This window comes from Trichomycterus rosablanca, chromosome 12, assembly GCF_030014385.1.
Source record: "Trichomycterus rosablanca isolate fTriRos1 chromosome 12, fTriRos1.hap1, whole genome shotgun sequence".
Classification (NCBI taxonomy): Eukaryota; Metazoa; Chordata; class Actinopteri; order Siluriformes; family Trichomycteridae; genus Trichomycterus; species Trichomycterus rosablanca.
Genome location: NC_085999.1, coordinates 7,801,653 through 7,818,498, shown reverse-complemented (window position 1 = coordinate 7,818,498; position 16,846 = coordinate 7,801,653). Strand labels below are relative to the sequence as shown.

Sequence of the window (16,846 nt, the reverse complement as noted above, 5' to 3'; positions counted from 1 at the left end):
TTAATTAAGAAGTAAGGGAGGACAGTTTTTTGGAACAGGGAAAACAACTTTCTTTCTCAGAGTGTATTCTGGCTTTGGCATTTGCTTCCTGTTGCCTTTTATGTCAGCGTTTTTCTGACTCACATCTCTATTCACTTCCGTCAGTATGGACAGCAGATCATTACCACTATGAAGACAAAATATAAAAAGTTAAAATATAGCATATGTACAATCATTTTCTTTGCTTATGTTAAATGTTTATGCTTATGATTAATGATTTTAAAAACATTAAATATGTCTTTGGTGTTGTCTATTAATCATTAATAAAATGTAACAATAAAATGTATTTTTTTATTCCAGTTTTACTTTTTCTACTTTTTCTCACAATCTAGTCCTATTCAATTTCCCATCCTGACAGAGGAGAGCTGCACTCCACTTTCGACAAGCGCACAGTCACTGACTGCTTTTTTCAGATGGGGCCACACAGAGAGCGGTATTGCTAAAGTAATGCAATGCTACCTGGTGAATTAATGATCCTTTGTGCAGAAGCCTCAACCAGTCAGTAGTTAAAGCAAAAATGGAGGAGCTTGTTCATTTTTTTCACAATATATAGTATGTACAGTTGCAATCAAAATTGTTCAACCCCCTTTGCAAATTATGTTCATTAGCAAAACTTACAAACTTTTAGGTGTTTGCAATAAACAAATTAAACAGGAACAATTTAAAAAGCTCAGCTAATATAGCAAGTGGTTTCTGTGGTGACTGTGGTGTTTGTTTCTCTAAATGTGGGGTTTAAGAGATAATTATTGCCTTGCTCAAAAAAAAGAAAAAGAATACAAAAACATGGAAAAGGCCCTTAATATTCCTAGAGACACGCTTAGAAGCATAGTATGCAAATTCAAATTTAAAGGAACACTGGCTACACTACCTGGACGTTGCAAAAAAGAAATCACCCTCTGCCACCAGATTGCTAGGTGGTCAAACACCCTTGAGTAACTGCAAAAGACCTGCAGCAAGATTTAGTGGCAGCAGGCAGTGAGGTTTCAGTTTGCGCAGAAAGGCGCATACTAAACACTGACGGTCTCTATTCCTGAACTCCTAGACATACACCTCTATTGACCCAAAAGCACAAGAAAAGTTGGCCACAAATTCTCAAAACCATATAAATAAGCCACAGAACTTTTAGGATTCTGTTCTGAGGAGAGCTGAAATAAACTGAAACTTTTAGGGCCTATAGATCAGCGATATTTACCCATAAAAAGGCCTTGATAAGTTTCAACTGAAAAGGCCTAATATTAATAATACATTTAAGCTCAAACTTGTGATTTGTTTCATTATACTGTATGTGTTGATCATATAAATGTATTGACGTCAAACAAATATTTTCATGATGTTTTAAACACTTTGGCTTAGGTGATGTTTTTAATCACTTTAACAAGACCCATTAGGTGATTAGCTCCAACAACAGTATATGATTCAGTTTAATACCCGTGTATGATTGGTGTGCTCTCACCTTGGCACCAGCTTCTGCAGGTTCTCACACAGTGACTGTATGAACCAGGTTCCCATTTTTGTGTCTCTGAATGAAACATATTGCGACAATGTGGCCATGGATATTAAGAAGTCAGCCCCTGCTGGTATAGACTCGATGAAAGGGACAGCATCACAAACAATACCAGACTCTGAGCTGTCTTTTGAGCTATCGGACTGCAGAAAGTCCGCTGGATGCTCATTTTTACCTTGACAGGCTTGGATAAAGAAGAGTTTGGGCTTTTGGCTAAGGGAGCGACAATTATGTCCGAATAGTGGCTCTGTCAGCTCTTTTACTGCAACCTTATTTCCATCCACCCCAAATACACCACCATCATAGCCATGACTCAACACACAGCACACCACACAGTCGGCCTTAGAGTGATCCTGAGTCCGCAAGTCATCCATGGCCTTCAGCATATTCTCTCTACTGCAGTCCCGCACTGTGTTTATTTGAAAACCAAGCCACTGGAATATAGCTTTTAAACTTTCTGTACACACACACACACACACACACACACACAAAACAAAACAGTGAGTGATTAAAGTACTTTTTTGATAAACACATTGACAATGTCGTGACTTTAGAGAAGTGGTTTCCAGCCTGTAGCCACTGAACAAGATTGAACAAGAATGAGTGATTCTAGAATGAATAATTTAAAGTATTAGATGGCATGGTGACGAAGTGGGTTGCAAAGTCACTCAACAAGAAGGGCCTCGCTTTGATTCCCCTTTGGTATGAAGAACCTCAGAGGGAATCTGAGCACATGCATTTTAGGATTTCAACATGGTTACCCAGATGCATAGTAATGGGTAGCAATACAGGATGACAAGAATTGACCATCAATGGATGAAACAGGTAGTAGGGTGTCAAGAGGTATAGTCAACAGGCCCCGCTTCATTGGTGCTGCCCGAAATCTAATAGGACCTGATGGAACAAACAAGAGTTGCCTTCAAATAAACCAGATCTCAGCTCAGTCACAGGTGTGTCACCCACTCTGTTCAGCTCCACCTGGTCCATAGCCGAGTCTATCTTAAGAGCCGGTTTGTATAACGGCGCTAGAGCCTCTGGAACATGTCATTTGTATAGCTCTACTGCTTGTTGTCCTGAATTTCCCTCTGCTGGTGGCAGGTAGTATGAGGTGGGTGTACCGATCTATCTACAGGGGTTGGACAAAATAACTGAAACACCTGGTTTTAGACCACAATAATTTATTAGTATGGTGTAGGGCCTCCTTTTGCGGCCAATACAGCGTCAATTCGTCTTGGAAATGACATATACAAGTCCTGCACAGTGGTCAGAGGGATTTTAAGCCATTCTTCTTGCAGGATAGTGGCCAGGTCACTACGTGATGCTGGTGGAGGAAAACGTTTCCTGACTCGCTTCTCCAAAACACCCCAAAGTGGCTCAATAATATTTAGATCTGGTGACTGTGCAGGCCATGGGAGATGTTCAACTTCACTTTCATGTTCATCAAACCAATCTTTCACCAGTCTTGCTGTGTGTATTGGTGCATTGTCATCCTGATACACGGCACCGCCATTGGATGCACATGGTCCTCCAGAATGGTTCGGTAGTCCTTGGCAGTGACGCGCCCATCTAGCACAAGTATTGGGCCAAGGGAATGCCATGATATGGCAGCCCAAACCATCACTGATCCACCCCCATGCTTCACTCTGGGCATGCAACAGTCTGGGTGGTACGCTTCTTTGGGGCTTCTCCACACCGTAACTCTCCCGGATGTGGGGAAAACAGTAAAGGTGGACTCATCAGAGAACAATACATGTTTCACATTGTCCACAGCCCAAGATTTGCGCTCCTTGCCCCATTGAAACCGACATTTGGCATTGGCACGAGTGACCAAAGGTTTGGCTATAGCAGCCCGGCCGTGTATATTGACCCTGTGGAGCTCCCGACGGACAGTTCTGGTGGAAACAGGAGAGTTGAGGTGCACATTTAATTCTGCCGTGATTTGGGCAGCCGTGGTTTTATGTTTTTTGGATACAATCCGGGTTAGCACCCGAACATCCCTTTCAGACAGCTTCCTCTTGCGTCCACAGTTAATCCTGTTGGATGTGGTTTGTCCTTCTTGGTGGTATGCTGACATTACCCTGGATACCGTGGCTCTTGATACATCACAAAGACTTGCTGTCTTGGTCACAGATGCGCCAGCAAGACGTGCACCAACAATTTGTCCTCTTTTGAACTCTGGTATGTCACCCTTAATGTTGTGTGCATTGCAATATTTTGAGCAAAACTGTGCTCTTACCCTGCTAATTGAACCTTCACACTCTGCTCTTACTGGTGCAATGTGCAATTAATGAAGATTGGCCACCAGACTGGTCCAATTTAGCCATGAAACCTCCCACACTAAAATGACAGGTGTTTCAGTTATTTTGTCCAACCCCTGTATTTGCCAAGTGAAAATGGCCCTTCAAAACTCAAGTGTATGCATAGCAGAAAGACTTCTGATGTAGGAACCACTCATGCTTCTATGCTTCATATTTAGTATTTGATTTAGATATTTTAGTTTAGTGCTTACTTTCATCTGTGTCTGTCCCCTTTCTGTTTTTTAATTTTGGATATGCCGAGAAGTCGTAGTTGTTAATAATAAGGCAGTGTCCTCTCCAATCACCATTCATGACATATTGCTCCAGTGTCTACAGCACACAAATGTATTAAAAAAGATTCAGCAAAATTCAACTTCACAATGATAACAGGTGCACTGGAGAGGCAACAGCAAGACAACCCCCAAAGAGGGAATAGTTTTTCAGTTGGTGACCACAGATAGTTTCTATCTCCTTATACTTTCTGACTGATTCTTCTCTTGTTTTGCATTTTGCTAGTGTCCTTGTCACTACTACTTTCCTCTGGGAACTCCAGTTTTCTTCCACAGTCCAAACACAGGTGAGTTTGGTGAATTGGAGACACAAAATTTAACCTGACCTTTCCTGATATAATTGTAACCAAATGTGTAAAACATGACAATGAAAATTCTAATAAATAATGAATTAATACCTGAACTGGTTTTGTGGCCACTGAAAGGTCCAGAAAATCTAGGTCAACATTCTTCTGAACAGCGACACCTAGAGAAATATCCAAAAGATCATTTTACTTTAAAGAGAATGTATCCTACAGATTTAAAGTTTGACAGATTTTTAGACAGATCAGATTATTTTTATTTGGTGTCCATTTATAGAGTGAATTATGAGAGACACCATCGTATGATGCAGCGATCTACAATGCTCGCCCACCGGGTTCTACATAAACAGATAACCATTTAAACAATTATAATAATTAATGAGTCAATTAACAAGCCGATTAATAATTATGTGGTGTAGAAATTGCATTTATCTTTGTGGCATGATATCTTTATTTCTTGTTAGTGATTAATGTCAGCTATAGAGAGTAGCTTTCTGTGTCTTTATACAAACCACATGCCTAGCAAGTTCTGACATGCTGTAAATGACAATAAAAAGAAAAGGCTGTGATTTGTTATTTGGGATGGCACAGCAGTCTAATACGCTAGCAAAATACTGAGTCAAGAGTCTCGGCTGTGCCACCAGCCTGGCTGGGGGTTCAACAGACACAACCGGCCTTGTCTAAAGCAAGGAAGACCGGATAGAGTATTGGATTATTTTGTTACAAAAACAGTCACTAATGCATTTAGCTTAAGAAACAAAATGTGTTAGAAAATGCTCATGTGATTAATGTAAGAAGACAATGAGACACACAGATTACTTTTCACTTATCTTTACCAAAGGGCAGATTTTCAAGTACTTACCACTTCGCTTTTTATACTGGTCTATATTTCGCTTTAAAAGTGGGCAGGTTTTTTCAATTATTCTTTCTAAAATGTTCAAATTTTCAGCATTCAGGAGGGCCTTCTTCTCCATTTCCATTAACAACTGTAACATAGTCTGTAAATGTGGTATAACATTTTGTGGTTACAATGAACTTGAATTTATAGTCATTGTTCTAAACATTCTACATTAGCTCATGATTGTTCTAGAACAACATAACAAATGTGAAGCTACTAGCAAATATGTGATTTAATGTATTTATCTGTGTACACTCACCATGTCTGATTTAAATATCCTACGAGGTAGATGTTTAAACAGCAAAAACTTAATTCTCTTTAGATCTTCTTCTGAGATTTGTTCGGCCAGTTCAAACAACAGCTTTCTGTGTGGACAAAGGGTACAATTTTATAAAACAATTTTATAAAAAAGCTCCAAAAGAAAACAGAGTTTTTACACTCAGTGTGTACTTCTATATATATACTGTATATATACAGTGTATCACAAAAGTGAGTACACCCCTCACATTTCTGCAAATATTTTATTATATCTTTTCATGGGACAACACTATAGAAATAAAACTTGGATATAACTTAGAGTAGTCAGTGTACAACTTGTATAGCAGTGTAGATTTACTGTCTTCTGAAAATAACTCAACACACAGCCATTAATGTCTAAATAGCTGGCAACATAAGTGAGTACACCCCACAGTGAACATGTCCAAAATTATATATATATATATATATATACAATACTGTTTTAAACAACTAAAATAATAATCTTATCACTTGATCTGGCAGCTAAAAACCATTCATAACCCAATTATCTCTTCTGACACCGTTGCAAAAGAACCACCAAATAAGCTAATGTCATACTGACATTAATTTAAATTTTCCTTTACTTCTTTACACCATGTTACTACTGTATAACCTAATTAACATTCCACTCCTCAGCTAGGGTCACAATAGTTATCAAAAATATATCACATTTCAACAGCTGTAATTAAGTGGAACTTAATTAGTCTGGTGCAAGCTGCTACTAAAGCAGTAAAATAGCAAGTGGGGTTAATTCTTGAACCTTTAACAGCTAATCACTCATTTGCTCCAACTGTATTGTATACAATATTCATTATTCAGAATAATAATAGAATTAATATAGTCAAATACCAGTTAATCTTCCCAAAATAATGCAATTTACCAAATTATTGTTGTTGTTTCAGTCAGTTTATCCAATCTGCTGTATTATTGTGATGTACACACATTTTAATTGAAAGATTTGTTTGTACTGTACCAAAAAGTTAATGAGAGAATAGCATTTTTATTTTAATTGCATACATGGCATTTCCCATAAAAAAAAAACACATTATATGTTTTTACAACCACATTTTTTTAATTTTGCCATAATTTTGTCAAGACTAATAATTTTTTTAGAATGTTTGTATAATTCAATATACTGGAAATTACAACAAAACAACTACTACTTGAATAAAATAATATTGTAGTCTACATAACAATTTAAACAAGTAAACATATAATAAATAAATGAATAGAATTTCAAATACATTACCAGGATACAAAGTCTACTATTACTGTACTGCACTGACCTGTAGAGGGAGATGCGATTGCCTGGAAGTTGTTTGTCTAATTGAAGTTTTTTAATTAGTCCATGGCGTTTGATGATGCTCAGGAGCTCAACAAGCAGAGATGTATCTTCTGCAGACAGATGGTCATTGTTTTGTAGCAGTAAAAAAAGGTCTGTGGCAGAGCCCACACTGCTGAGGTCTTTTTCGAGCAGATCACTGCAAAGGAACACCAGCTCCTGAACCTCAGACTGGCTCAGGAAATCCTGCACCTGGATCAGCTTCTCTTGAAATGCTAACACCTAGTCATGAAACAAAACAAAGTAAGCCAACTGGAGTATATTTTCAGGTACATGCCTGAAAGTGTAATACGAAAACCTGAAATTATAAATCTGTTGATGCATGCTCAATAATCCAGGTACACAAATCCACAAAGTTGAATCAGTTCATCTGGACACAAGTTTGTTGTAGAGATACGTTTCGCCACGCAATCCGAATGACTTCTTCAGTCACTTCTTCAGACTGAAGAAGTCATTCGGATTGAGTGACGAAACGTATCTCTACAACAAACTTGTGTCCAGATGAACTGATTCAACTTTGTGGGGCTGAAATGATAAAGTTAATTACTGTATCATTAAACACTACTTTAAAGTTAATGTTTACAAAAAAAAAGTGAACTTACACTTGTAAGCAACGTTTATGTTATATCAGTCTTGGAATCTGAATAATTTCTGAACTTTATCATGACTGAATGATTGGAACATATACTTATTTGTCAAAAAACAACTTTAATGTATTTACAGGTAGGTTCTTTCATAAGTTTATTGTGGGGGAGCAAGTTTAAAAAAAAAAAAACTGTCACCTTATGCTATGAGGAAATTTGTGTGGTTTTGTGTGGTCCCAGAAACACCAAAAAGCCATAAATAGCAAATAAATAAAGCATAATTGACACTGTATAGTCAAGCATGTACAGTTAAATCATAACAAGCTGCTTTTATTTCGACTTTGCTCTTTTTTTTTTTTTTTTTTTTGTCTTTTCTTCTGGCTGCTCCCTTATTTAAGGGTCGCATATCTGATCTGGCGCAGTTTTATGCTGGGTGCCCTTGAACTCTTCTTATTTTATCCAGGCTTGGAAAAAGCAGTGAGAGTGAACACATCCACCACACTCCTCATAGCCAGTCATGTCTGTTTCAGCAACATCATCTTAGATGACAATTATTATTTCAGTTTATTCAGTTGCTTAACGCTGTAAATGGCTTAAACAATGGGTATGGATTAAATAACTCAAATTTTGGCCGTATTATGCATATTTATGAAAACCCCTCAAAAACTAGTGAAAGTATTAACATTTGTAAAAGTTATTTTAACAATAAAGTATAAGAAAAAATCCCATATACAGTAGTTAATTCCACTAGTTGTTTGTTTTAGGTACATATGTAAAAAGCAGTTTGTATTTTTATCAGTGTAGTTATAGCGTACAGCATCACTGCTGCACCTGACACAGTGGAACCAGACCCAGACCCACTAACATGCTGACTAACTCTAACTCAGCTGTGCTATCGACTGGGTGGGGGCCCACATAGCCAGATTGGATGAGTCTGACATATGGAGGGTCAAATAGGTTCCTTATCAATAACTTTAGAATTAATTAGTGTTAATTATTAGTCAAATTAGTATGGGTAATATTATAATTCACATTTGATTTATTAGTTTTATTTATTTACTTTTGTTCACTTGTTGAATTTCAGTTTAGTTTTAGTGTTTTATAAAGCTTTGTTAATTTCTGTTTTGGGTTTTTAATGACTTACTTCAGTTTTAGTTTAGTTAATCAGCATTAGTTTTGGGGATAAGCTAAGGCCTAATTTACTAATGCAGTATAATTGCAGTGCATTATTTTTGCTCCATAGAACTTCATAACATAAATTACTAAGTGGAAAAACTCTGCTGTCTCTAGATTCAACTATGTGCCATAACTAAGTATTATAAGTTGGGAAAGTAGAAAAATCACTTCAAAATCACTCTGAATTAATTTATTTGCAAAATAATGTGTTGTACCACTTTTTAAAAGTGTTTAAAATTGCAAATTTGTTAAAGCCAACCTGTGAAACAGATAATTCGAAAGACCTTTTAAGGAAAATGCATAAATAAACATTGTATTACCAATGTGAACACTTACAATCAGCCTTCCAGTAAATAATTTCCTGAACTAGAAATCCGTCATGCCATTGCCACACAGAAAAAAAACCCTTCTTTTTAGTGTTTATTATTTTTTTTTATCTTAAATGCAGATTTTTAGAGGCAGTGTTTTCATTATTTTTTATTCATTTAGTTGCAATTAAGTTTATTTGTATAAATGTTGTTATTATATTTAATGTTTATATAATGTAGAAAATATAATAATTGAAGTGCTAAAGTACTTTTAAAACCAACATAAAATTGCAAAAGGAAACCGTAATAAAACAATAAACTAAGTCGTCAAATATGTACATGTCTACTGGCTGTATTCCTTAAACAAAGGTTAGTCAATTTTATACAAATTCAGTCTTGTTCATTGGCACCTGAATGACTTGGTTTAGTCTGGTATTATATGGCCTGGTATTTAGTCAGTTTGGTATTATATGGCCTGGTATTTAGTCAGTTTGGTATTATAAGGCCTGGTATTTAGTCAGTTTGGTATTATATGGCCTGGTATTTAGTCAGTTTGGTATTATATGGCCTGGTATTTAGTCAGTTTGGTATTATATGGCCTGGTATCTAGTCAGTTTGGTATTATAAGGCCTGGTATCTAGTCAGTTTGGTATTATAAGGCCTGGTATCTAGTCAGTTTGGTATTATAAGGCCTGGTATCTAGTCAGTTTGGTATTATAAGGCCTGGTATTTAGTCAGTTTGGTATTATATGGCCTGGTATCTAGTCAGTTTGGTATTATATGGCCTGGTATCTAGTCAGTTTGGTATTATAAGGCCTGGTATCTAGTCAGTTTGGTATTATAAGGCCTGGTATCTAGTCAGTTTGGTATTATAAGGCCTGGTATTTAGTCAGTTTGGTATTATATGGCCTGGTATTTAGTCAGTTTGGTATTATAAGGCCTGGTATTTAGTCAGTTTTGTATTATATGGCCTGGTATTTAGTCAGTTTGGTATTATAAGGCCTGGTATTTAGTCAGTTTGGTATTATATGGCCTGGTATTTAGTCAGTTTGGTATTATATGGCCTGGTATTTAGTCAGTTTGGTATTATAAGGCCTGGTATTTAGTCAGTTTGGTATTATATGGCCTGGTATTTAGTCAGTTTGGTATTATAAGGTTTGGTATTTAGTCAGTTTGGTATTATATGGCCTGGTATTTAGTCAGTTTGGTATTATAAGGTTTGGTATTTAGTCAGTTTGGTATTATATGGCCTGGTATTTAGTCAGTTTGGTATTATAAGGTTTGGTATTTAGTCAGTTTGGTATTATATGGCCTGGTATTTAGTCAGTTTGGTTTATATGGCCTGGTATTTAGTCAGTTTGGTATTATAAGGCCTGGTATTTAGTCAGTTTGGTATTATATGGCCTGGTATTTAGTCAGTTTGGTATTATAAGGTTTGGTATTTAGTCAGTTTGGTATTAGAAGGCCTGGTATTTAGTCAGTTTGGTATTATATGGCCTGGTATTTAGTCAGTTTGGTATTATAAGGCCTGGTATTTAGTCAGTTTGGTATTATATGGCCTGGTATTTAGTCAGTTTGGTATTACATGGCCTGGTATTCAGTCAGTTTGGTATTATAAGGCCTGGTATTTAGTCAGTTTGGTATTATATGGCCTGGTATTTAGTCAGTTTGGTATTATAAGGCCTGGTATTCAGTCAGTTTGGTATTATATGGCCTGGTATTTAGTCAGTTTGGTATAATAAGGCCTGGTATTTAGTCAGTTTGGTATTATAAGGCCTGGTATTTAGTCAGTTTGGTATTATATGGCCTGGTATTTAGTCAGTTTGGTATTATATGGCCTGGTATTCAGTCAGTTTGGTATTATATGGCCTGGTATTTAGTCAGTTTGGTATTATAAGGCCTGGTATTCAGTCAGTTTGGTATTATAAGGCCTGGTATTTAGTCAGTTTGGTATTATAAGGCCTGGTATTCAGTCAGTTTGGTATTATAAGGTCACATTGGTAGAACTTTAAGAATGACTCTGCAATTTAAAGCCGCCACACTGAATATGAGGCAGTTCAGTTTAAGCATAACCTACATACCAAGTGAATGAAGCTTTAACACAAACAAACTTAAACACTAATCCTGATGTTTCTGACAGTGTTAAAAAAATACATTTATCAGATTATTTAACTACAGCATTTAGGACTCTTTGTAATATTTTATGTCAATGTAAGTTACGTAAGAACGTATTATGAATAAGATGTTCTTAGATTCGTAAGACTGTTAAAGACAGCGGTGCTAAACTGACAGTGCATAGTACATACATATATAAGCTCACTGAAGCTTTTTCTGTTTTACTCCATAAAACTTAGCAATTCACGTAACAATATCTTACCTGTACATGTGAATAATGCCACTTACCTCATCTTCCATTATAGACACTTTTCCGTCAGCTTAAACACATATGATTGTTCTCTCGTACATTCAAAGTACATACATATATACATATGTGTATACAGTATATAGGTTAAAGTAGAACGATTTATGGAGTTCCTGGAAGGAGTTCTTTCAGTTCCAGTAAGTGTTTTGTTAATGTCTTCCTCCTAACCAAATGTGAAACTGGGAAGAAGGTGTGCAAAAGAATGTGTCTCCACCCCTCACACCCTTCCTGCCTTGAACAAGTAGAGCAACTACAATGAAAATACAATGAATGGGAAAATGAAAACATTAAATGCACATAATATAGGCCCATCAGCATAAAACTCTGTTACTGAACAGCAGCTGTGTCCCAAATAACATTACATCAAAATTGTGCAAAAATAGATTTAGACCAGAAACAAAACAGAGATGTGAAATGATGTCATTTAGCCCTTTCCTATGACAGACAGGCTTAGATAGCTTTGAGTAAAACTGTGTTTAGTACTACATTTACTGAGTAAATAGTTAAAACATTAGGATTGTGAAAGCTTGCAAAAGATTAAAGACGAAAGCAATAAGATATAACAATAAAGAAGTGACACTTCGTACACAGGCTTAGGCTAAACAATACATAATGCAAATCATTTTATTTGAAACATTTTCAACACATAAAAGTAGAAAATGTTTTATGGAAAGTTTTTTGTTTCCTAGTAGTTAAAAACTTTTTGAATCACTGAGTTTTCAATAGGCATCATGGTGCAAACCTTGTTGTCCATCATGCTGGACCTGAACTCAAAACCAGGCCTGAGTAAACTTCTTCAACTTTGATAAGTGACTCTTCATCTCCTGCACAAAAGACTCTAGAGGGAATAAACAAAGACAGAGATTACATTTGAAAATCAGACCCAGTCAGATTCATTGGCAAGAAGGATGCATGTTGGTAATTTAAACCAAAAACAATGGGCTGTTTGTATTAGATGCTGAAGCATTTGTATAGGTATTTTACACATAATACCATGTTTCTTAATCTCTTTACATATTTTCATCTCTGAACAGGTAGTAAAAAAATAATAAGAATGTTGGGGGCTCAAGCCGCACCACTGCCAGGTTGCCACTGCTGGGCCTTTAAGCAGAGCCCTTAAGCAAGGCCCTTAACCTTCAGTTGCTTAGATTGTATTTGGTCACAATTTTAAGTTGTTTTAAATAAAAAACATTAGGAGTTAATGATTCAAGGAGGGCATATCTTGGTCTCCCCTAAGCAATTCAGGTTTCATGTAAGAACCCACCGCTGGCAGGTTAAAAGAAGTGGCCTGTGACTGCACACTTGTCAGAGGGGGCAAGTGCTAATCTAGCATTATAAAAGTTTTTTTAATTTGTCTTTTGTCAAGAACTAGGCTACATGTACAAAATACGATCACTTTCAAAATGAAGCAGCACTATGTTATACTATGCCACCATCAGTTTGGATGGGTGCTCCTAAGGACACAGCTATAGCCGTGTCTGAGGAAGGTAAGGTTGGATAGAGTATTGTCACAAGGCACCTGCTTTAGTGGTAAAAAAAATACTTTAATCTAGCATGTTCCAGCTTTATGTATTTACCACTGGCTTGTGAAAAGAAGAGTTTAAGGTTAATTTAGATTTTATGATTAATGATTTTTGGTCATTGATTTTTACTAATTGCTGTATCCAGGTGCCACCCTCAAACATTGGGTGCTCACACATATCTATCCCTATCACACAAATCTAGAGGTAAGTTTAAGTAGCCAATTTGTCCTTTATTTGTTTTTGGGAAGTGAAAGAAAACACATTTATGGTTAATTTTACTTTTAGATATCTTTTAAAATATAAAAACTTTAATATTGCATTTTTTATATCCAAATAAGTAATTATTTACAATTCTTCCTGTTAAACGCATCCATTTCTCTATACTTACTGTCTGCAGTGAGAGAACTTGTGCCCCCCAGGAGTCTCTTTGTGCGCCTGATGTGCCGTCTGCCCAGTCCGTGGTTGCGGGACTGAACACACTCCACGTACAGGTCCCAGAACACCTGCGCCAGGTCCCAGAACAGAGCGCTGTGCTTGCGGTTGTCTGAGGACTTTAGAAACACCATCAGGTCCCAGAAGCTGGACACAGTGTGTGCTATTCGGGGGGTGCGCAGCTCCAGCAGCAGCGCCGTGGCACGCTCCCAGCAGTGCGCATCCACGCGGCTCAGGGTTAACGGGTCCACGTGACCCGAGCTCAAGCCCTGCAGCGGGCACGCACACATGAGCGCGAGCAGCAGCAACAGGAGCAGGCGCGTGCGCAGACCTACGTCATCCATCTTATGTCCGTGAAATACCTACAAGTACAGACGCTCAAAGTCAAATATCTCAAAGTCAAACATCTCAAAGTCAAATATCTCAAAGTCAAACATCTCAAAGTCAAATATCTCAGTCAAACATCTCAGAATCAAATATCTCAAAGTCAAACATCTCAGTCAAATATATCAGTCAAACATCTTAAAGTCAAATATCTCAAAGTCAAATATCTCAGAGTCAAACATCTCAGAATCAAATATCTCAGAATCAAACATCTCAGAATCAAATATCTCAAAGTCAAACATCTCAAAATCAAATATCTCAAAGTCAAATATCTCAGTCAAACATCTCAGAATCAAATATCTCAAAGTCAAATATCTCAGAATCAAATATCTCAAAGTCAAATATCTCAGAATCAAATATCTCAAAGTCAAATATCTCTTAGAATAAAGTGTTTAAAAAACAAGATCATCAACTCAAACACACTTAAATTCTAATAAAAAAGTGCAGGTCGCATTGCCTTTATGAGCAGTGGTAGATCAGGTTGATCAGTTGAGGCTCTGTACTATTGGCTGTACTGTACTGTTACTCTACTGGACTTGCAATTATAAGTCGGTAAGTATTTGCCAAATCCCTGAAATGTAAATATAATTGAGCGTGAAGAAATTACTTATGAATTTGTATTGAATTTAAATAGCTAAACTTTTTACAGGAATGAAGCAGCACAATGTTATACTATGCCACCATCAGTCAGGATGGGTGCTCTAATAATGACACAGTTGGCCGTGTCTGAGGAAGGTAAGGTCGGATAGAGTATTGTCTCAAGACACCTGCATTAGTGGTAAAAAATACTTTAATCTAGCATGTTCCAGCTTTATGTATTTAGCACTGGCTTGTTAAAAGAAGAGCCTACGGTTTGGGGAATTGGGATGTATTGGCAATTTAAAAAAAACATAACAATGTGAAGGAATAGAATGCATACTGAGTGCATATAAAATTCCTTCAAGATGGCTTTGCAATAAGATGTTCAACAAGCTCATGGTCAAATGAATCCAAATAAACACTGCAAACAGCAAATTATTTCAATTGAACAGAGTAAAATGTCCAGATGTAAATACTGGAATAAATTTACTCTGCACCAGAGAATTGACAATAAACAACAATAAAATAATAATAAACAAGAACAATAAAATTGTACTGTAACAATAACAATAAAAACATTATAAATAATGAAAACTATAAGAAACCTATATATTTTAACCACATTTTAACTGCAATACAATAATAACACAATTTTTATAAATATATCTAGGTTATATATAAGTTCTTGAATCCATTTATATAGATTTAAAGAATCACCTAAATGATTAATTTGGCACTGGTAAAAAGTAATTTTTTACTTTCATAAAACATTAAAAAGTAAAATAACTATTAATGCTTCATTTATCTGGACATTGAATCTGTATAATTATTATTTACATACCTGCAACATAAAATATTAAAATAATAAATTCAATAAAAAAATTAAAAATATAAATGCAAAACAGTTAAATTTCCGATGTTTTGTTGTTTAAATTAACATGTATGATTTATATATATCCAAATGAACACTGCAAAGAAATAATGAATCATAATTATGTAAAAATGCAATTCTGCATTAAAAAAAGATAAGAAAAGAAGAAAGAAAAATTGGCTTACCCTGGAGATGTCAGCGAGAACTGTTCTGGCAGAATTGATTTGTGCATCTCCCCTCCAACATCAGGCTTATTATGGGGGTGGTCCAGGTATTAAAAGCCCCTCAATGCTCTTAACAGGATTGTTAGTGTTGACTCAAGCTGATATGAAGGTGTCTAAAGTAATTATTGCTGTCAGAATTAGAACTTGCTTTGCCATTCTTTAAATAATTTAATAAAAGGGATTTTATTTTATTTTTATTTAAGTAATAAAATACATTTTACTCAACAGTTATTTATGGCAAATGCATATTGATTTAACAGCACCCCGTAAAAATGAGCAGAAAATAAACATTATATATCATTTTCTATATCCATTTTTCAGCAATAAAAGTTAAATATTTCTCCAATATCTTTACATTTTTATTTGAAAAAAAAGAGAAAAGTAGTCTCCTTGTGTAAAGGAAATGCATTTTGTGGATGTTTTGTTTACGGGACTGATTGATCAATCATAAAAATGTCTTTAATATTTTTCCATATAAATATTTTTCTTCACCTTTGTGCACCAACACTACAGGCTGAAGGTTCTGATCTCCCCAGAGTTCAAGCTTTAAACTTGCTGAGTGTGTCTTAAGGAGTATTAAGGAGTCCATGTCTACACAGGGGGTCTCATGAAAGCACCCCTTTAAGTTCCACACACGGTGTCATGTCCATGCTTTTAGTAAAATGCCACATGAATGAGTGATGGTTGTGTAATTACTGCCTGGGGACAGAGTTGTACGCTTCATGCTGAAAAGCCGCTTACTGGGACCTGTAAAAGGTTCATTACGAGTAATATTATGATGAGTGCACAATCCCCTTCTTTCTGTCACAGATGTATGAATGGAATAAAATACCAGAATTTTCATTCATTCAATTTAGCAGAGACTGATAAGTTCAGAGTCATTATGAACAGGAAAGACAATGACACAGTCATGTAAAGCACTTGGCACACCTGACAGTTGCAAAGAATATGAAAAAAACTATAGACTGAGGCTACTGTAAGATTTACATACTGTTCACCAAAGGATGTTCAGATCTAAGACCAGAACAGCCTGTGTCTCTCTGTGTCTTAGGTAAGTCCTTCCAATTTATACTGTGTGTGGAACTTCTGGGGAAGTGATAGCTCAGCGGTTAAAATACTGGACTAGTAATCAGAAAGTCTCTCGTTCAAGCCAAGTTACCACTGCTGGGCTCTTGAGCAAGGCCCTTAACCCTTAATTGCTCAACTTATATTCAGTTGTTCAGCTGCTAAATGTAATGTAAATGTATACTATAACCAATGTTTCCTGTGTTCAACATAACCCTGGACTGATCACAGATTATTACACACTTAAATATTTACTTATTCATTCTCACCTAGGTACAATTTACAGCACTAATTTCACATTTTATATGT

At 36.1% G+C, this 16,846-nt stretch overlaps 2 protein-coding genes across 2 annotated transcripts; both read right to left on the bottom strand.

The window, feature by feature from the left end:
• casp10 (caspase 10, apoptosis-related cysteine peptidase) lies at positions 1-11,452 on the bottom strand. The gene is made up of 8 exons (XM_063006666.1): positions 11,441-11,452; positions 6,914-7,191; positions 5,590-5,695; positions 5,295-5,430; positions 4,529-4,596; positions 4,053-4,170; positions 1,493-2,000; positions 1-166 (listed from the first exon to the last, which is right to left on the bottom strand). Exons 1-8 carry the CDS (start codon positions 11,450-11,452, stop codon positions 1-3), a joined length of 1,392 nt encoding a protein of 463 aa, XP_062862736.1.
• A 609-nt stretch (positions 11,453-12,061) lies between these two features.
• On the bottom strand, positions 12,062-16,288 carry LOC134323841 (protein FAM237A-like). The gene is made up of 4 exons (XM_063005384.1): positions 15,965-16,288; positions 15,434-15,585; positions 13,371-13,776; positions 12,062-12,297 (listed from the first exon to the last, which is right to left on the bottom strand). Exons 3-4 carry the CDS (start codon positions 13,756-13,758, stop codon positions 12,230-12,232), a joined length of 456 nt encoding a protein of 151 aa, XP_062861454.1. The 5' UTR covers positions 13,759-13,776; positions 15,434-15,585; positions 15,965-16,288; the 3' UTR covers positions 12,062-12,229.
• Positions 16,289-16,846: the final 558 nt, after the last annotated feature.

What these genes read in the sequence shown, in the direction of transcription:
- casp10 (XM_063006666.1), bottom strand. An exon ending in GGGGACAGACACAGATGAAA is followed by an intron (nt 2,001 to 4,052) that starts GTAAGCACTAAA and finishes GTGTGTGTACAG; the next exon opens with AAAGTTTAAAAGCTATATTC. An exon ending in CTGCAGAAGCTGGTGCCAAG is followed by an intron (nt 167 to 1,492) that starts GTGAGAGCACAC and finishes TTGTCTTCATAG; the next exon opens with TGGTAATGATCTGCTGTCCA.
- LOC134323841 (XM_063005384.1), bottom strand. Translation starts at nt 13,758, where the DNA reads ATGGATGACGTAGGTCTGCGCACGCGCCTGCTCCTGTTGCTGCTGCTC. An exon ending in AAGTTCTCTCACTGCAGACA is followed by an intron (nt 12,298 to 13,370) that starts GTAAGTATAGAG and finishes TATTCCCTCTAG; the next exon opens with AGTCTTTTGTGCAGGAGATG.